General features: G+C 35.7%; 1 protein-coding gene across 24 annotated transcripts in view; it reads left to right on the top strand.

Annotated features, from left to right (window-relative positions):
* USH2A (usherin) overlaps positions 1–21,498 on the top strand; it is a 466,524-nt gene that overhangs the window by 188,357 nt on the left and 256,669 nt on the right. For all 24 annotated transcript variants that reach the window (XR_005555900.1, XM_039336192.1, XM_039336254.1 and 21 more), the window contains 2 exons: positions 5,043–5,156; positions 8,671–8,832. Coding sequence is in view for 23 of the 24 variants with exons in the window: in XM_039336192.1 (XP_039192126.1) it covers positions 5,043–5,156; positions 8,671–8,832 (276 nt within the window). In the remaining variant the exon portion in view is untranslated. The remainder of the gene's footprint in view (positions 1–5,042; positions 5,157–8,670; positions 8,833–21,498) is intronic.

The raw sequence follows: 21,498 nt of genomic DNA, 5'->3' as shown, positions 1-21,498 counted from the left end.
GTCAGCCAGATGTTCAGACTGGATTTGGCATTTTGTCTACCTATCGAGTCCTTACCCAGGACCTGGGATAGGCAGATGTGGATGTTTGATGGTATTACAGATATCGTCGCAGGATGGAAGCAGTTCCTAGTAAGGCCGCCTTTTGCAATTGACTAATAGCGAATTTGTCAATGCCAATGGTGTTCAAGTGGTGCTCCAGTTGTTTTGGGATTGCACCCAAGGAGCCTATGACTATTGGTACTACCCTTGCTTGCTTTTGCCACAGTCTTTCTATTTCTATTTGTAGGTCTTTGTATTTTGTTATCTTCTCCAGTTCTTTCTCTTCTATTCTGCTGTCTCCAGGCACTGCCACGTCCACTATCCAGACTTTTTTGTCTTTCTTATCGACAATTGTTAAGTCTGGGGTGTTATGTTGCAGGTGCTTGTCTGTTTGAATTCTGAAGTCCCAGAGCAGTTTAATTTTATCATTTTCTATGACTTTCTCTATTTTATGATCCCACCAGTTTTTGCTTACAGGCAAATGATATTTTTTGCAGATCTTCCAATGCACCATTGTTGCTACTTTGTCATGCCGCTGCTTGTAGTTAGTCTGGGCAATCTTCTTACAACAGCTTACCAAGTGGTCCACTGTTTCTTCAGCTTCTTTGCATAGGCGGCACTTACTGTCTGTTGCTGTCTTCTCAATTTTGACTTTATATGCATTTGTCCTTAAGGCTTGGTCTTGTGCAGCCAGAATTAGTCCCTCGGTCTCTTTCTTCAATTTTCCTGCTCTTAGCCATTGCCAGGTTTTATTATTATCTGCTTTCCCAGCTATTTTTTTCATGTATTGGCCATGTAGTGCTTTGTCTTCCCATGCCTCTATTCTGTTCTTCATTTGGTCTTTCTTGTAGGCCAGTTTGGTCTCTCCAGTAGTTAGTAAGCCTTCCTGATATACTAATTTCAGTGCATCTTCATCATTGTTCTTCAGATATTCTTCCAAAGCCATTTTTCTTCTTCAACCATCTGATGTACTTGTAGCATTCCACGCCCACCTATTTGCCTTGGTAGATAAAGTCTATCAATGTCACTGCGTGGATGAAGGGCATGATTCATTGTCATTATTTTTCTGGTCTGCCTATCCATTGCTTTTAGTTCTGCTTGAGTCCAGTCCACTATTCCAGCTGTGTACCTAATAACTGGGATTGCCCAGGTGTTGATTACCTTTTTGGTATTTCCTCCATTGAGTTTGGATTTGAAGATCTTCTTCACTCTCTTGATGTATTCACCTCTAATCTTTTTCTTGACTTCAGTGTGTTTGATGTTGTCAGCTTGAAGGATACCCAAGTATTTGTAGTACTCTTCCTCATCCAGACTCTTAATGTTATTTTCTATTATTATTATTATTATTATTATTATTATTATTATTATTATTATTATTATTATTATCGATCATCGCACAGTCAGCCAGATGTTCAGACTGGATTTGGCATTTTGTCTACCTATCGAGTCCTTACCCAGGACCTGGGATAGGCAGATGTGGATGTTTGATGGTATTACAGATATCGTCGCAGGATGGAAGCAGTTCCTAATAAGGCCGCCTTTTGCAATTGACTAATAGCGAATTTGTCAATGCCAATGGTGTTCAAGTGGTGCTCCAGTTGTTTTGGGATTGCACCCAAGGAGCCTATTACTATTGGTACTACCCTTGCTTGCTTTTGCCACAGTCTTTTTATTTCTATTTGTAGGTCTTTGTATTTGTAGGTCTTTTGTTATCTTCTCTAGTTCTTTCTTGTCTATTCTGCTGTCTCCAGGCACTGCCACGTCCACTATCCAGACTTTTTTGTCTTTCTTATCGACAATTGTTAAGTCTGGGGTGTTATGTTGCAGGTGCTTGTCTGTTTGAATTCTGAAGTCCAGAGCAGTTTAATTTTATCATATTCTATGACTTTCTCTATTTTATGATCCCACCAGTTTTTGCTTACAGGCAATGATATTTTTTGCAGATCTTCCAATGCACCATTGTTGCTACTTTGTCATGTCGCTGCTTGTAATCAGTCTGTGCAATCTTCTTGCAACAGCTTACCAAGTGGTCCACTGTTTCTTCAGCTTCTTTGCATAGGCGGCACTTACTGTCTGTTGCTGTCTTCTCAATTTTGACTTTGTATGCATTTGTCCTTAAGGCTTGGTCTTGTGCAGCCAGAATTAGTCCCTCGGTCTCTTTCTTCAATTTTCCTGCTCTTAGCCATTGCCAGGTCTTGTTATTATCTGCTTTCCCAGCTATTTTTTTAATGTATTGGCCATGTAGTGCTTTGTCTTCCCATGCCTCTATTCTGTTCTTCATTTGGTCTTTCTTGTAGGCCAGTTTGGTCTCTCCAGTAGTCAGTAAGCCTTCCTGATATACTAATTTCAGTGCATCTTCATCATTGTTCTTCAGATATTATCCAAAGCCATTTTTTCTTCTTCAACCATCTGATGTACTTGTAGCATTCCACGCCCAACTATTTGGCTTGGTAGATAAAATCTGTCAATGTCACTGCGTGGATGAAGGGCATGATTTATTGTCATTATTTTTCTGGTCTGCCTATCCATTGCTTTTAGTTCTGCTTGAGTCCAGTCCACTATTCCAGCTGTGTACCTAATGACTGGGATTGCCCAGGTGTTGATTGCCTTTATGGTATTTCCTCCATTGAGTTTGGACTTTAAGATCTTCTTCACTCTTTTGATGTATTCACCTCTAATCTTTTTCTTGACTTCAGTGTGCTTGATGTTGTCAGCTTGAAGGATACCCAAGTATTTGTAGTAATCTTCCTCATCCAGACTCTTAATGTTATTTTCGTGGGGCATCTTGATTCCTTCAGTTTTCACTATTTTTCCTTGTTTGATAGTAAGCGTGGCACATTTGTCCAAGCCAAACTCCATAACAATATCTTGGCTATATATACGGACAGTGTTGAGCAGCGATTCTATTTCAGATGATGTTTTTCCATACAGCTTCAGATCATCCATGTAAAGGAAATGGGATAGTCTGGTAGATGTTTTTGATGTTTGATAGCCATGTACTGAGTTATTCAGTATTGTTGACAGAGGAAACAGTATTATATTATTATTATTATTATTAAATTTTAAGATTATCAAAAGTGGAAAAATTATTTGGGCCTTTGGATTAAAAATGCTACTTATGAAAATATTTCCTGTGATTTTTTTAAAAAAGTATGACTTCTGAAGCAATTATCTGTCAAATATTATAATTGACATAATTTATCAAATGCTAATTCTCACCTAGGAATAAACATAAAAAATAGAGCCTAAAGGTTTTTTTTCCCCTGCTATCTAATTTTCTTTTCTCTTTGTTTAAAGGGCCAATTACAGATACTTGATTTTTTTTTCTTAGTTACTGAATATGCAGTTTGCATCAACAAACCAAGAGGCAGGGTATTTCTTTCACTCTCTTTTTAATTAAATGATACCAAAACTTGTAGTCTTTTAAAAAAAAATCCACATGGTAGATTATGGATAGTAAATCAGTTGAAAGTACCTCTTTTTCTCCACAATGACAGAAACCTTTGGAAGTAAATTAAAAATATAACACAGACATTTTGACACAATGACCCCATGAAACTGAATAATGTCATTTGTTAAATGTGGATGTAAAATGAACTCACTGAACTCACACCCAGTAATGATGCCCACTTGATATGCAAAGCAAGTTTTCAATTTTATTGAAATAGACTGTATTCAGTTATTAGTAATATTTAGTATCTGTTTAGAAATATAAACCTTGAGACTTTATCTAAGAGGGAGGGAGGGAGGGAGCATTTCAGCATTTTTGCTGAAAACCAGAAGTAAACGCCGGTTTTGTGGTCGCATGACTGCAGGATATTGCAAACAGCCATAAATGTGGGTCAGTTGCCAATTGCCAAAACTGCATACTTGGAGGGGGGGAATAGCCACTGAAACTTCAAAACTGGATCATAGGTATTTTTTCAATCATTCATCATAATTTCAAATAATCACCAAGTAACTGTTGAAAGTCAGGGACTACCTGAATGCCACCACAGGGAGCTACATATTTTTCAGCTCAAAATCAGGTTAAAAAGTGTTTGCAGTCAGAGGCAGCTAAGTACACTTGTTTGCAAGTCCTGGTGCCACCAGGCTACTTGAATACTTCAATATTACCTGTTTATAATGAGCCCTATAATTTTAAGAACTGCAAATTTAGGAATTTGTTTTATTTTCAACTTTTTCTTCTGCCTTTACCTTACAAATCTAAAGGCAGAGATTATCTTGCTTCTGCTAATGTGCAAGTTTGGGGGCTGGTTTAGCAAAGAGCAGAGCAAACATGCTTTAAAAAAATATTAAATGAAGCTTTGTGCTACTAGTAAAAAAAAGACTTGTTCAGATTTTTCCTGTGACTGATATTTAGAAAAATGTGCATATTAATTGCAATCACACAATTAATGTGACAAGATGGTATGTGTTTTAGAGAAGTACAAGATACAGATAGCAAGGCACCATTTCTACTTACAATGCATGGGCTAATTAATAAAGGGACATTGAGGATAAAACACTGGGCACAATCTAGTTTTATCCCGTATGTTTAGACTTATTTCTTCATAGTTTTCAAACAGCTAAATAATAATAATAGTAGTAGTAGTATTATCTTTATTTGCTGGCCGCTTATATGGAGACTGAATCCAAAATAATAAAGTACAACATCAAAAATTAATACAGTAACTCACTGCAAACCTCTTTAAAATCCTGTCTAAAGTATACGGTTGCACTAGGCTGGATAGCCATAACACTGAAAACAGTTATTACAACCTGCATCTGAATAACAATGTATTTCTATAGGATGAAAGTGAAATTGAGGCATTCTGCTTAGATAAAACCCAGCTGAAACCTCAAGAGGATAACAAAATTTCCTAGCTGAAGCTCAATGCATTTCTCTCTGTTATAAACAGACAATGTGGAATTAGACTCACTGTTGGGTTAAACTATCTTAAGATATATCTGCATGCTATCTTTGCCCATTGTACACTCAGCATGGATTCCTTCTGTTTCAGGTCTGCTGACAGGTTTACGTCCCTTTGCAAACTATGCTGTAACCCTAATGGCTTGCACTTTGGCAGGCTGTACAGAGAGCTCACATGCCTTGAACATCTCCACTCCACAAGAAGGTAAAGTAATTTCAAAGGTCTTGACTTCCACATTTCAGTCATGAATAATAAAATAGGAAAGGAGCTAAATGCTGCAAAACCATTTGCAGGAAAACCCCAACCTAATTTGATGACAAAGTGCATTGCCAGACCATAATTGCTCCATTTTTGGGGGGGTGCTAAAATGAATCAAACTCCATACCCTTTAATGACATGCATCTTTAATAGCTGTAATGCAGATTAATGGGCTTTTTAATTGCTGTTACATTGTTCATGCAAGAGCCTTGTCATTAATATGAAGCATCTGAAAGATTAATGAAAGCTTCCTCATTTTACTATGGCTCAGAAGTAAATCTAGAGACAGTCTGACTAAAAAGAATTGATTGTATGGCACAGTATGAAATTGAGAATCAAACGGTTGATTTCCATGGTCTCTTTTAACTGCTAAACACCAGCACAGGCAACAATTATTTCAGCCTGATGGAATCTCAAAATGCCAATTGGGCCATTTACTAAACTGTTGTACTTGAAACTTAAAAGTTACAAGCTTAACTTATAGTTCTGAAGCTGGTATTAACCACAAGAGCTATATGAGAGAGAAAATGCTTTGCCTTTACACCATCTCAATAACTTCTATGTATTGAGTAATGTGGAGTTCTCAAAAAAATTGCAGGACATTTACATTAAGCACAAAAGGACATGACGTAAGCCAGTTTTTAAATTCATGCCAATCTAAATCCACAGCTTTTCTCATGAAATAACATTAATTTGGTTATTTCACTCAGAGTCACTTTGAGACTGGCAAGGGCAGTACCTGAATCTGATAAATAAATAAAATAAATATGGATTAAAAGTTTAGATAGAACAGAAGGATCTGTCTTTTAGAGAATGATCTTTATCAGGCTCAGGTAAAAAATTCATAAACCATGTGTCAATTTCAAAAGTTAATTTTTTTCTTCATATTAAATTTGTTATATGTTCAGCCAGCACACAATTCAGTCTGATTGTCTAAATGACTGCTTGATAACTGATAACAATATTGAATAAATATAGATGTTCAAAAAAAGTAAAACACATCCTTTCCTATAATCTTTATCTCAGTTCAGGCAAAAGGCAATAACGCATGAGAGAATAGAAACCTCCACTTTCTTATCACACTCTGGTTAATAAAGCAACCCCCAAATTTGTGGTTCATTGGTAAATATTTTTTGGCTACAGGAAAACCCAAACTCATGTGACTATATGGGAATAGATAGAGTCCTTTTTACAGAGCTATCAGTGGCCCAGAGCAGATTTATGCATGGCTGTTTCATAAATTTTGTCATCCTCTTTTCATCTAAATGGGAATTAATTAGTTCAGACTTTAACTCCAGCTCAAATCAATAGGGAACCTTTAGCCTGAACAAGTGACCATGCTTACAAGCAAGAGGGAAATATTAACTCAGGCAAAGATTAAAGTTTAAAAGATTTATTAGTTTGTTTCATACACATGAAGCATGTGTTTAGATGGCATTCATATAGGCATTTAGCTGAGCGTTAGTAACTCCAGAACTTGTACCAGGTAATCCCAGTAACTTCTGTCTGACTGGAAAACTTAGAAAAGTCTAAGTTGCTCTAGAGGCCAAGTGATTCTCTTACAAGCCCCCAATCTATAGTGTAGTTGTCCCAATGTTCTTTCATGCCCCCACAGTCTGATTATTGATTTCACAAGCTATGAATCCAACAAATATACTATGTTAGCCTTTTCTCAATAGTGGTGTATATCACTGTAAACTCATAGACTTTATACAACAATAATACATAATTTGAAACAGTATATTCTGGAAAAATATGAACCAAACAGTTGACGTACTTAGCTGTAATTAATCATTTAACTTATTAGGAACCAGCATCTCTGAAATAAGTATTTCTTGTATTTTCATTTAGCTAAATGTGAGTTTTTCAGCATTGGAAATACGATACATCATATGGAACTAAATAGGTGTAAATATCTAAGTTGGAGCTTGAGACAGATGTTCTTCACACATTTCTAGTTTAACATGAATGGAAAAGAGAGCTATTTATAAAAAGTTTTGGTTTTATGAGTATCTTTGTGATCTCTTCTCAGATATCACTTAAAGTTTACTCTTCTACTTCAAAATGTACTCTTAAATTATCTGAGCACAGTTAGGTGGCTCAGTGGTTAGAATGCAGTACTTCAGGCTACTTCTGCTGACTCCTGGCTGCCAGCAGTTTGGCAGATTGACTCTCATTGGCTCAAGGTTGATTCAGCCTTTCATCCTTCCAAGGTCTGTAAAATGAGGACCCAGATTATTGGGGGCAATATACAGACTCTGTAAACCACTAAGAGAGGGCTGTAAAGTACTGTGGAGCAATATATAAGTCTAAGTGCTATTGCTATCTGTTCGGATAAGTCCTATTTTAAATTTCTAAATTCAGTTAGCATCTCCAAAAATATTTTAAATGCCCTCTTAGGTACATCAATAAATTGATAACCTAATGCTTATGATTAGAGTATTTGTGGATTGCTGTGAAAGAAGCTAATATATAAATATGAAAATATAGTCAAACTTAACTATATTTGGAGTCAGATTTTCTAAAATAAAGAAAGATTTATTTCCTTTCAAATGATTGATATATTCAAACCAGGCATTCTATAAGTGATTGAGAAAATGTATTTATGCAAACTATATTATGTTATATTATGTTATGTTGTTATGTTATGTTATGTTATCTTGTTATGTTATATATAAAATCATTGAGAAAATAAGTGTTACCCCTGCAAAGTGTTGGACACAAGTCAATGCAAGTAGTTTCTGTTTGGAGATGCTTATATTGCATGCATAGTAAAAATATCATAAGTCTGTCAACAATCATATATTTCGGCTGTCATTTCCCCATTTATCATTTAGCATGCACATTGCTAACCAATATTGGCTGATGCTATACAGAAAACTTGAGAATGATCAAATTGTCTCCTGAAATTCACCAAGTTAACCCATACTGGGAGAATGCAAAAGTTCATTGAATGCAGCTTTGACTTTTGACAGATTGTCTTCTTTCTATAGCATGTGTATGCATTTCATTATAACTCTGCACATTGTATTATTTCTCACACAGTGCTTTGTACAATGGTCAAATTAGAAAAACAGAATTCATTTTTAAGTGTGGTTTAATTGTTAAGGTAGAAAACTAGAAACCAGGAGATCAGGACTTCTAATCCTACCTTAGGCACAAAGCTAGCTGAGTGACTTTAGGTCAGTCACTTTCTCTCAGTCCATGGAAAGAAGCAAGAGTATACTACTTTTGAAAATGTTGCCAAGAAAACTGCAGGGAGCAGTCAAGGCAATCACCAGAAGCTGACATTGAATCAAAGATATCCTCCCTCCCCACCAAAAAAGATAGTTGATTTTATATTTTGAAATATGTAGATATATACCAAGGTAAAACCATTAAAATATGTGGTTCTAAATCATAGAACTCATTTGATCATGAAGCTATCATTTATTTATTTATTTATTATTTCTTTTTACAGCTCCACAAAATGTCCAGCCACCCACAACTGTTTCATTCCCCACATCTTTATGGTTGAGTTGGGCTCCTCCAAAAGCACCAAATGGCATAATAACACAGTATATTTTATATATGAATGCTCAACAAATTTATACTGGAAATGAAACCAAGCTTATTGTCAAAGGTGAGTTGTAACCACCTGATATTACCATATAGACTTTCACTTAGGTTTGCCCGATTATCCCTTTGGAATTAAACTTCAGATGAGTCAAGTATGGCACATATTAAGCCACCATTTTCACATATTAATTAAATAAAAAATGAAGGATTTGCTTTTCTCAGATTTAAAAGCAATTCTCATCTACAATCCTTTTTTCCTATTTGATCAGTAAATGATTTATATAGACTAACTTCAATATGATATATTAATGTGAGAAATTAAAAGATAAAAGGATTATATTTCTCTTTTAGCATTCATCGAGTGATAAGTATACATGTGTTAGTAAGACTATAAGTATTCTCTATCACAAATACTTAAGAGGAAACTCAGTAATCAAAAAACTTTAAAAGCCTCTCCCCCACTCCCTGCTCCTGTAAGTAGTCTAGTAAAGTAATGGCAGAAAATGAAAAGAAAAATTTAGAACTAATTGTCCTGGAAAAAATCATAGCTAACTATGAAGAACCTTGGAAATGAGTACTCCATTCTTCATTATTTTATTGCATGCTCTGTGAAGGCCTTTTTTACAACTCCATTATATGTCCAAGTAAGATGCTTATTTAAATTGTCAGGGCATGCAATAGCCATCTAGGAAGCCATCTATGAGGGAGAAAGGAGGCAAAAGACCACACATGCATCATGCCATCACTCAAATGGCAGAATTTATGTACTTCCATCAAGATCATGAAACAACCAATGCACATAATTGTGTCATTTGTGTGATGCCACTGTGTGTATTAAGCTCTTGGTAGCTGTATTAAAGCAAATATGCAGAGTATTCATGATTGCTTAAGCAACATCACTAAACAAAGATAGGGTCCAGAGGTTTTTTTAAAAAATGCGTTTAGGTATTACAAACTCAACTTGAATTAATGAGTTCATTACTGGTTTAGGCAGACAGTGATTCTGAAATTCATTAATATTGTAGTTCAATACTCACATCACACATGAACCTGACTGAATTCAATCAGCTTATTTCAGAGTAGATGTACATAGAGTTGGCTACCTAGAGTGATTCTGATGTTGTTGGTTGGATGGGTATATACTTTTATATGAAATTGTGGGGTATATGATATGTCAGTCTCATAAAAAAGAGCATCCAGCAGTGCACCCTTCCTAGTCTCATATAAGTCTGGTAGGTATGTTCTACACGTAACAAATAAATCTCAATTTTCTAACATCAGATGTTACCTAGGGAGGTAATGAAATATCTGCCAAATGAAAAACCAAGTTCAAAGAACCCTGACAACCCAACAAAGAGCAAGATAGATAGATAGATAGATAGATAGATGACAAATGGAGGCCAACCAAATATTCCATATATGGTTTCTGGTAGTTATCATATTCTAGTCCTGTTCCTTTAAAAACAGCCTTATTAGTCTACGATATTTCTATTATGCTGTAAAACAATTCATTTTATCACAACTACTTTTTTCAAGTTAAGTTCTACTCCACACATATTTACTTGTGTGTTTCTTTAAATACTTTTAGCACAAATTCTTCCGTCAACTGACTTTAACTGGCTTACAGAAACAATATGTAATACATAACATTATGAGAATTAACAAATTATAAAAAATATCAAATAATAAATAGAATCAACATAAGCTATAATGACATCATAAAATGATGTTGGAATGATCAAATCATACCGAAATTCACAATGTTTTAACTTACTGGAGTATTTAAGTGTTCCAGTATCTTATCAATTTCCCTGAAACCAGTAATACAGCTTATATAATCTTTGTAGGCAATCATTTTCTCTGTGTTTTGCTCACTAGAAGACTTATAGTTTAAAGAACCTCAATATTAACTGTTACATCAGTCTGGTGTATATCATATGTGTTATTAACTATGCATGTGTGGACTGCAGTTCAAAAACATCCACTACATGCATTTGGACTTTTTTTTTTTAAAGTTAGAGACATTGCATACAATACTATGTAGCTATACAGCTATATACATATACAAATATATAGCCTGTGTTGTTAATGCTAGTAAAATTCATAAAATATATACTGTTTTAAGACTTTCTTCTTTACAGTTACTTTAAAATGTTTAAGAATTTGACCAGAGAGCATAACTATAGAATAATCATTAATGAATCCAGCAAGATTTCCGAGGTTGAAGAGTCCACACCATCATACAGTCTGGATACTAATATACAGTTCTGTTGCCTTTCTTGTTCCAACATTCTCTTGTTTGCTCACTCTTTTCTGATAAGGAGAAAGATGAAGCAGAAATTTTTAAGCATTCACTAGGAGCGATGAAAAGTCATGGATACATGCCAGCTGTATTTGCAGGTGATGTGTGGTGGCTGTAGGATTCTTAACATCTACAAGTCACTCAGGCCTTGGCAGTATAACTGTAGGCATGTAGTATTTCTGAAATACAGAATCAGAGAAAATCGACAGATTATTACAGAGTAAATCAGTTTCACAAAAACTCTTATTTCCTGGATTCAATAGATTGCAGTTTTATTCCTGTTTATCCTGTGACATAGCAGTTCTTTTGAGTTAAAACATGACCTGGAATAATCAAACTCCTTTTGGAATTGGGCCAATCTACTTGAGATAATTTTACAAGGATTTGTTTGTACCAGCCAATCAGAGGAACTATTATCACAATTCTTTTCATACAGAAAAAAATAAATTTGAAATTAAGCATTCTAAATTTTTAAGCAGTTAACAATATGATTCTGTATATGTTTTTGTGTGTGATAAATATGCTTAAACTTCAGACTACAGCCTAATTGGATTATACTGTACATTTTAATCTCATGAAAATTCAGAAATTCTTCTAAAATCCTTGCAGAGCATTCAAAATTGAGTTAGCAATAGAGATTAAGCAGCCTGAGTGGTCTGAGGTGAGAGTTTGATTATTGTTTTGTCAAGTGACTAAATACTGAATCACAAAGGAAATTAAACTTGCTTTGCATACATGGCAGACAGGCAAGGTTAAGTTGATCAGACCTTTGAAATCTTGGCAGTAGAATGCATTTTTATTACAAGAACCTAGGCAAACTAAATGATGGTATTAGCATGGCTGGCTCTTCAGCAGAATATTTCCACAATTATGGCTTCCAGCCAGGAGGTTACCTAGGGGTAGCAACTGATTCAGTTTTTAATTTTCCTTGGTGCTCCCTTGGATCACCAATTCAGGCACTTGGACCAAAGCAAGCATCTGCCTTGAATCTTGCCAAGGAGCTGTTTTCTTGGCAGCTGCTGATATGTGCTAGATAGTGATGCTGGTGTCTGCTGTTGGCATCTGCTCACACAACTCTCCTTCCCCCGTCCAACAACACAGAAAGTTGCTTCTAGCTTAATTTGGTTAGTTGCCCTGATTTAGTATCCCACTTTATTTGATTGGTCCTAAACTGATCACAATTTAGTTTGTTGGACAAGATGCAGCTCATGTTCTACTCATGAAGTCTTTATACATATAGTATTTCTGCATTTATAGTTGATATGAAACATTTTACAATACATTCAGTTAAAATACCTTGCCAGGCACATCCCATAAGCTACTAGTGTTGTGGGTCACTCCTGACACTGAAAAATGAGTCCAGTTAGAGAACCCCCTGAAGACTCTTGATGTGTACCATAATAAATAGTGTACACTTTAAGTCAAACTTTTTCATTCTGTATTCAAAGGTAATGGATTTTCAGTAACCATAGTAACCTTGGTTTATTTCTAGATAAATACATGAGGTATGTACATTTTGGTTTTATTTTTGAATATAAACTACCACATTATGTATTGCTAATAATATGAGAAATAGGATATAGGTTCACATAATGACAGTTTAAACTAGTATGCATTTTTCTTCTGGAAAAAATAAATATTTATCAAATGTATAGATGCAATTAATATTCCCCCCTCCAGGTTTTTCTATATTCTTGTACAATCATTTATCATCTTCTTTGCAAGACCCCCATCAATCTTTTCTGTGTGTGCATGTTCATGTGCCTTCTGCCCCGTATTTCTACAAATATGGAAGCAATGCTAGCTATAATGTTTTATTTAAAATAATAATAATGCCTATAGTCAGAGTTGTATTTTCATTGTCAGATCCAATCCAATTTGCTATGTTTGAATCTTATACTTGATGTAGTGCAGAGGCAGGAATAGGTTTTGTTGGTGGGTTCTCCTTTCTACTGTTTACCGATCTTCTTGCCTAAATTTCACATGTAGTGCTGAAAACCACAAAGCGTTTAGTTCTGATAATTTCTTGTGCCACAGATAGAACTCATCATTTCATGGATCTTCTTCAATTCATTTCTTGTTTGGACTTATGGGTGAATGAATTTTGAACTTAATTTTCTCTACTTGAAGGGATGGTAGGAAGGGATATTACTGATTCCATGATCATATCAAAACTTGGATTGTTTGTTGTATTTCATCTCTGCAGGGTTGATACTCTTCCCAGGAGATAGATTGGAGCTAAAAAGCTTGAAGGCTCTGGGAAATGTTTTTGCAGTTTGGGCTGGTAACCCTGCTAAAGTTAATCCATTAGTTAATTACTAGATTTGGAGATTATTAGAGATATTGATGCCATTTCTTTTTGCAAAATGTCACTGATTAACTATATGTAACCCTAACTATATTCAGACCAACAATCAAATGGACAACACCCCAATCAAGAAACTGCCAAACAAGCCAATATTAAGCAGCCCAACTAAAGAACGTCTAAGACCACCCTCACCAACACTGATATGGCACAAGACACTAGAATATAAACTGATAGCAAACCACACTCCTTACAAGCACTGATAATGCTACCTAGCTTAGCTAATGAAACATCTGCAAGAAAACAAGCAAGCTCAGAGAGCACCAAAGACCCACTTTATCATAAATAAGATTGTCAGGTTATGCTTTGTTTTTTTTTAATCTATAAAGCACAGCACTTTCACTTTCATCAGGAAGAAGATCTCGTTTTCTTTTGACTCACTGTTTTTTCTACTTATGTCTGCATAGTTTGTGTCACAATATACTTTACTGGGATGATTAAATAATAACATTATTCTTAAATTATGAATCCAGATTATATTTATGCCATCATATGCATTTCTTTGGAATGGCATAAGAAGAAATCAATACCAGCAATCTGGACCTGCATTTATACTTAGGTTCTCCAATAAGGGAATTTAGTATTTGCAATAATGGCATCAATAGAACAGTAATGAGCTCTTTTCTCTGCTACTTCAAGATACCCATCTAGAAAGATAAAATTTATGTCTCACTTAATCTGATGTTCAATTTACGTTCACTTAATTTGAGTGCTTCTGCACTAATTATTATTTTTTGTAATCCTTTAACTAGGATTAAATGTATATGGCAAGGCTATATAAGGACTATAAGTATATCTGTCCCATAAAATGCTAACAATTTTGGAATCTAAGATGCAGTTGAATGTAATTATAATGAAACATAATAGGAAGCCAAAGGAACTTAATATATTATAATGTTTTCCATAAACAGGCAGAGATGCATAAGAAAGAAATTAAACCAGCAGTTCACACTATAACTTTTTGATAATTTGGATTTCAAAGATTTAGAATTGTTTAAATGATTAGAGAAGATTTACAACGAATTTTTCTACAACATTATTCTCTTCTCATTTGGGCTATATTCTGTTTTTGAAACACCTGTCCATGCAAAACATTTTTGAGTCAGATTTAGGACAGATTGTAATATTTTTAAAGAAATGATTTTGACTGTTTTTAAGAGACTGTGTTCAGTTAAAGAACTTTTTGCTGAACCAGCTGTTTCTGCACAGCATGCTAACTTGGTTTATTGAACAAAAGTTTGATGAGTCAACCAGATGGTTTGTCCATACAACATGACAAATTTGTGAACCACATTTTACGTTAGTGTTCAGCCAGTATATCAGTGATTAAATATAATTAAAATAAAATTAGAATGAAGTTTGGGTTCAGATTTAAACTTATATGTTTAACAGCCAGCCATCCCATCAAACCATAATATCAGTACAAAAAGTGGCAAAAAGATATCTTTAAGAAAGATATCTTAGATATCCTAAGAAAAGCTCTGCAATTATTAAGGAATGAGAGGAACAAATGTTAGCAATTACTAAGGAAAGGAACTTAGAGAATAAGTAAATTTTAGTTTGGGATTGTTTTGGGACATATAAATTAGGGCTGGATGAATCAAAAGTTGGAATTAAGATTGCTGGGAGAAATATCAACAACCTAAGATATGCAGATGATACCACTCTAATGGCAGAAAGTGAAGAAGAACTAAAAAGCCTCTTGATGTGGGTGAAGAAGGAGAGTGCAAAAGTTGGCTTGAAACTCAACATTAAGAAAATCAAGATCATGGCATCCGGCCCTCTCAATGCCTGGCAAATAAATGGGGAAGAAATGGAGGGAGTGACAGATTTTATCTTCCTGGGCTCCAATATCACCACAGATGGAGACTGCAGCCAAGAAATTAAAAGATGCTTGCTCCTAGGGAGGAAAGCTATGGCAAATCGAGACAGCATACTAAAAAACATCACCCTGCCAATAAAAGTATGTATAGTCAAGGCCATGGTTTTCCCAGTTGCAATGTATGGCTGTGAAAGTTGGACCATAAGAAAGGCTAAGCGCAAAAGAATTGAGGCCTTTGAACTATGGTGCTGGAGAAGACTCCTGCGAGTCCCCTGGACTGCAAGGCGATCAAACCTGTCAGTCCTAGAGGAGATCAACCCTGACTGCTCTTTAGAAGGCCAGATCTTGAAGTTGAAACTCAAGTACCTTGGCCACCTAATGAGAAGGAAGGACTCACTGGAGAAGAGCCTAATGCTGGGAAAGATTGAGGGCAAAAGAAGAACGGGGCGACAGAGAATGAGTTGGCTGGATGGAGTCACTAAAGCAATAGGCGTGAGCTTAAATGGACTCTAGAAGATGGTAGAGGACAGGAAGGCCTGGAGGAATGTTGTCCATGGGGTCGCGATGGGTAAGACACGACTTCGCAACTAACAACAACAACAAGTTAGGTAAATTTGGTCTAAAATGCAGACTCATTTTATCCTCTAAAGACAAAATATAAAGCAAATAAAGCAAAACATTAATTACTGCAAACATGTATTTAATCAACATTTTTTTCTTAAATAATGGGTTGATTTTGAGATCCATCCATTAAAACAAACTGCAGTTTGGTAAAATAAAAAAAATAAAAGCTGGGTGAATCATAACACTACACACAAAAGTGCTTTTTCAAGAGGCAACTGGATTTTCTGGTTTTTCTTTGAAGATGTTTCACTTCTCATCCAAGAAGCTTCAGCCAGAGCTGAAGAAGCTTCTTGGATGAGAAACAAAATGTCTTCAAAGAAAAACAAGAAAGTCCAGTTGCCTCTTGAAAAAGCACCTTTGGGACAACCATGACCTGGATGACTGCGAATCTCCACAGACATAAGACTACACACATAACAAGAAGTTTCAATGACAGATTATTAATACTAAACAGAGTTTCACTGGGACAAAGAAGAAATAAAGACACCTTTTTTCTTAAAACATTTGAATATGTCTTTGTCTTAATATTGGCATGTTTAGTTTTAAAACAAGAAAGAATATAAAGGGAAGCAAAGTAAATTAGACTTTGATATAAGAGATTGTTGCTGTCGTTTCAGTCTCATAGATCTAGTAACTTAAACAAGCAGAAAATAAGCCAGGTTCTCAACACAAATGGCTAGCTCTTCCAATGGCTTCAAGGGTGATTTGTGTCCTTCAGCAGTAAGTGGAAACTTCCATATAATGTGTAATATTATTCCTCCTATGCCTCGCAGGAGAATACTGTTAAATGTTAAATCTTAGGACAGTAATAAACTGCATTGCTTTTGGGGCTCTCCTACATTTGCTGGTTGTATTGCCATAATTCATTACCATCCTGGACCAGGTAGAATCCCTAGTGCAGCTGGTGCATTTTATGTGATACACCTGTAATGCTCAGTTACAGCCCAGGGGTTAACAGCCAAGCAACAATAATTATTGTGCTATATAGGTCACTGTTTTTGTAATATCCATAATGTGCTCCTTTAGACTGCTGGCATCATTCAAATACAGTTTTTAGCTGCATTTTATACTGCCATTTGTTCATACAAAATTCTGCTTTAACATACTTGCTACTGACAGTATTTATAGGATCATGTGAATCAATTAATACAGGAAATATTATATCAGAAAATGTTAAGAATTGCCCTATTGTGGAAATTTAGCTTACAGAGGTGCAGGATTTTGAACGTAAGGATTTTGAACCTAAGAAATTTCAGCAGGTAACCCTAACTGAAATTCATCAGAAGCTACCGTAGCAGGAAGCTTGATAAGATATGATTAGATAAGAATCCTAGAACTGTGAACTTGGAAGGGACCCCAAGGATTATCTAGTCTGACCTACCCCAAAAAGCAATTAAAGCACCCTCAAGAAGTGGCTGCCTTAAAAATCCTCTCAGAAATGAAGAACTAACAACTTCTATTCACATCTTATTATTAAGAAGCTTTTCCTTGTATTTAAAAGGAATTGGAGAGGGGAGGGTGGACTGCAATTTGTATCCATTATTCCTGATCCTATTTATACAGCACTGGAAAATATTCCCTAACCATCTGCCTTCTCATATTCTTTTATCCAAACACTGACGTCAGAATTGCCTTCAGTCATCTTTTCTTCAGACTAAACATAACAGCCTGTCTTCATGAGGCATGCTCAGATCCCAATATTAATCTTCCTTTTAGCTTGTTCTAACTTGCAAATATTTATGTTTATGTGTGTGTGTGTATATGTGTGCCTTCAAGTCACACTCCTGATGATTGCCTAGACCAGGGGTCTGCAACCTTGACAACTTTAAGACTTCTGGATTTCAGCTCCCAGAATTCCTCAGCCAGCATAGCATAGGAATTCTGGGAGCTGAAGTCCACAAATCTTGAAGTTGTCAAAGTTGCAGATCCTGGCCTAGACTATTTTTGGCAAAATGTTTGAAAGAGTTTACCCTGCATGATTTTATCTCTAGTATCATGTCTTTGCATGATAAGCATTTCTGTCCTTTTTATTTTTTGTAATATTCTTAAGTTGTGTTGATAAAACTGCACAGTACTCTAATGTGGTTTCACCATAGATTTTTTCAAGGTTGAGTAGCAGTTTCTGGCCTGCAACAATTTGTGTAACCAGTAGAATTAGCATTTGAACAATTAGGTTAGGTTAGACAGCATCATCACCAGATGGATTCGTAGCTGACTGACCAGCCATACTCAGTGTATGGTCCTCAATGGAACTGCATCTACATGGAGGGAAGTGAGTAGTGGGATGTCCCAGGCTCTGTTCTGGGCCCAGTGTTCTTCAATATCTTCATCAATGATTTGGATGAGGGAATAGATGGGGAACTCATCAAATTTGCAGACGACACCAAGCTGGCAGTAATAGCCAACACTCCAGAAGATAGGCTTAAGATACAGGAGGATCTTGACAGACTTGAACATTGGGTGCTATCTAACAAAATGAAATTCAATGGTGAAAAAAGTAAGGTTCTACATTTAGACAAGAAAAACCAAGTACACAGGTATAGTATAGGTGGTACCTTGCTCAATAGTAGTAACTGTGAGAGGGATCTCGGAGTCCTAATGGACAATCACTTAAATATGAGCCAGCAGTGTACTGCAGCTACCAAAAAAGCCAACACAGTATTAAGCTGCATTAACAGAGGGCTAGAATCAAGATAACATGAAGTGTTAATACCATTTTACAATGCCTTGGTAAGGCCACGCTTGGAATACTGCATCATCACAATATAAAAAAGATGTTGAGACTTTAGAAAGAGTACAGAGGAGAACAACAAAGGTGATTAGCGGACTGGAGGCTAAAGCGCATAAGGAACGGCTGCTGGAATTGGGTATGTCTAGTTTAATGAAGAGAAGGACAAGAGGGGACATGATAGCAGTATTCCAATATCTCAGGGATTGCCACAAAGAAGAGGGAGTCAAGCTATTCTCCAAAGCACCTGAGGGCAGGACAAGAAGCAATGGATGGAAACTAACCAAAAAGAGAAGCAACCTAGAACTAAGGAGAAATTTCCTGACCGTTAGAACAATTAATCAGTGGAACAACCTGCCTCCTGAAACTGTGAATGTTCCAACACTGGATCTTTTTAAGAAGAGCCTGGACAGCCATTTGTCTGAAATGGTATAGAGTTTTCTGTCTGAGCAGGGGTTTGGACCCTTCCAATTTTTATTATTATTAGTATTAGTAGTATTATTATATCAATTGTTTCAGCAATTGAATCTATTTTTAGTTCTTTCCTAATGATTCCAAATATGGAATTTTTACAAGTTGGAGGGTAATTTGCTCTTAATATAGCACATAATTATATCTATACTATTTTATCATCATTGTTTGTTTGCTACTTTTTCTAAATTACAATAACAATTCATTTTCACCAAATCTATAGGGACAACCTATTCAAGATAGCAATCAGTTTAAAAACAAACAAACCCTTAATGAGTATGAATAGTTAAAATTGAAATTGTCTTCTTAGCCTGACATAAAGGTAGGAAAGCTATGTAACCCTGAACTGAACAAAGGACAAAAACTTTCAAAGGTTATCCAGGTGTGACATTACAATGACCCCATTAGCTTCAGACCATAATTAAAGCCTCTCAAAAGTGTCCATGATTTTGAGTTTAGAATCTGCAACAAGATTAACTAGGATCTTGAGAAATAACCATTTTAGCAGATGATTTCAGCAAGATATTTAAACACTAATGAAAGATTTCAAGCATAATTAGTCCCTGAGTTACAACTGTGATGGAGCTTGCCCATTTCGGTCAGAAGTCAGGATGATAGTTAAGTGAATTACATCACTGGACAACCCCCTCATCCATGCTCTCCTCGATGCAATTGTTCAATGAATGTTAACAGAGGAGGTTTTTAGGAAGAGATTAGACAACCATTTGTCTGAAATGCTATAAGGTTTCCTACCTGAATAGGTGATAGGACTAGAAGACCTCCAAGGTCCCTTCCAACTCCGCTATTTTGTTAAGTGGAGCATGGAGTGACTAAGGGATGGGGAACACCCTGACGGGCTAGTGCAGGCACAAGCCCACCTGCCTCAGTCTCTCAAGGCTTGCTTCCACCCTCTGAGATACTCCGTGCTCCGCTTGCTGCTCCTTGGGGTCCCCACAGCCACTTGGGCTTCCTCACAAGTGAGGATCTTGCTTCTTCTCTATGCAGAGTTCCCTGTGGCATGATTGGCAGCAAGTAAATTTAGAGTATAATGCTTACACTTTAAGAAAAACATAATATTTTCAAATTTCTCTCCTTCTGTGAAAGAATGTGGTTGTAATAATAACCAAATCAGCAATATAGACATTTCAGGTTTTTTAGCACAATGCTATACATGTCTGGTTAAAAATAAGTGGGATTTTCTTTTAGATAGGAGATAAACAGTATAGTCAGAAGCACCAAAGTAGACCTTGTGACCATGGCTCCCCTGGTCCCCACTTCTCCATTGTTTTTTTTAGAACTGGCACTTTGACATCAGGAGACTTCAACTATAGAGAGCAATTAAGGGTGGGGCAAGAATGAGGATGAGAGATTAAATTCTGAAACATTTCCCAAACCCTTTTCATTCTCTCCACCTTGGACAAGCTTCTTGGACAAGCAGAGAATGGCATTCACTAAATTATTATTTGGCAATGTTTTCAAATTCTGGTTTCCTCATCTGCAGTATACTATTGACATTCTGAATAGGTTGTTATAAAAATGCGCAGCATAATATAAGGGCTTAATGATACCTGATAAATCTTGATTTTCCTAGTCCATTTGCAATTGAAAGTTGTCATTTTTAGTAAATCAAGATTGCCAGTAACTTCTAAAAATGCAGTAATTTCATTTTACAATAGAAATACTGATTTGTAAACATTTTTGATCAAAGATAATTCTAAAGATTAATAGAATTTTTAATTTATATCAGAATATATTATAGTATTCAATTTCCTTTTACCAAAAATAGTTTAACTAAATAAATAGGATAAAGCATACCATCGGGTTTTAGTGTATCCAAACAATTTTCTTTAATTCTATTAAGCATTAAATTATATTTTCTTTTTTGAGGGATGAAATGTTTCAACTCTGCTTGTGTTATTGGCCAGAGTCAATACGGCTAATTCAAAATAACATAGTAATTTTTCCTTACGTAATTAATTGGCACAAAGAGCCTGAATCTATGCAGAGCTGAAGTCTTATGGTATAAACTTATGTATAACTAATAAAGGAGGATATTTGTAGCTCAGGGTTGACATGAGGGGTCCTTGGTGCTCTCAGAGCTTGCTTATTTTCTTGCAAACATTTCATTACCCAAACTAGGTAACATCACTAGCACTGATTATCCTACTTTGGGTAATGAAATGTCTGCAAGAAAACAAGCAAGCTTACAGGGCACTAGGGATCTCTTATGTATAACTTACAAATAGGAAGTTGGAGCTGAACAGTCTTCAATAAAATATGACGTCTATTGAGAAAAAATGAACAATCAATATTTTTGAAAGAAAACAGTGAGACCTGGGTTAGCTGTAAAGTTGGAAAGGAACTATTATTAGAAAGTTTACAATGTGGCAGTCTACCAATACGGGTGCCAATTCATTG

This window comes from Crotalus tigris, unplaced genomic scaffold (genome assembly GCF_016545835.1).
Source record: "Crotalus tigris isolate CLP2741 ecotype Arizona unplaced genomic scaffold, ASM1654583v1 scf7180000017546.9332058, whole genome shotgun sequence".
Lineage (NCBI taxonomy): Eukaryota > Metazoa > Chordata > Lepidosauria > Squamata > Viperidae > Crotalus > Crotalus tigris.
This window is presented reverse-complemented; position numbering and strand designations above follow the sequence as displayed.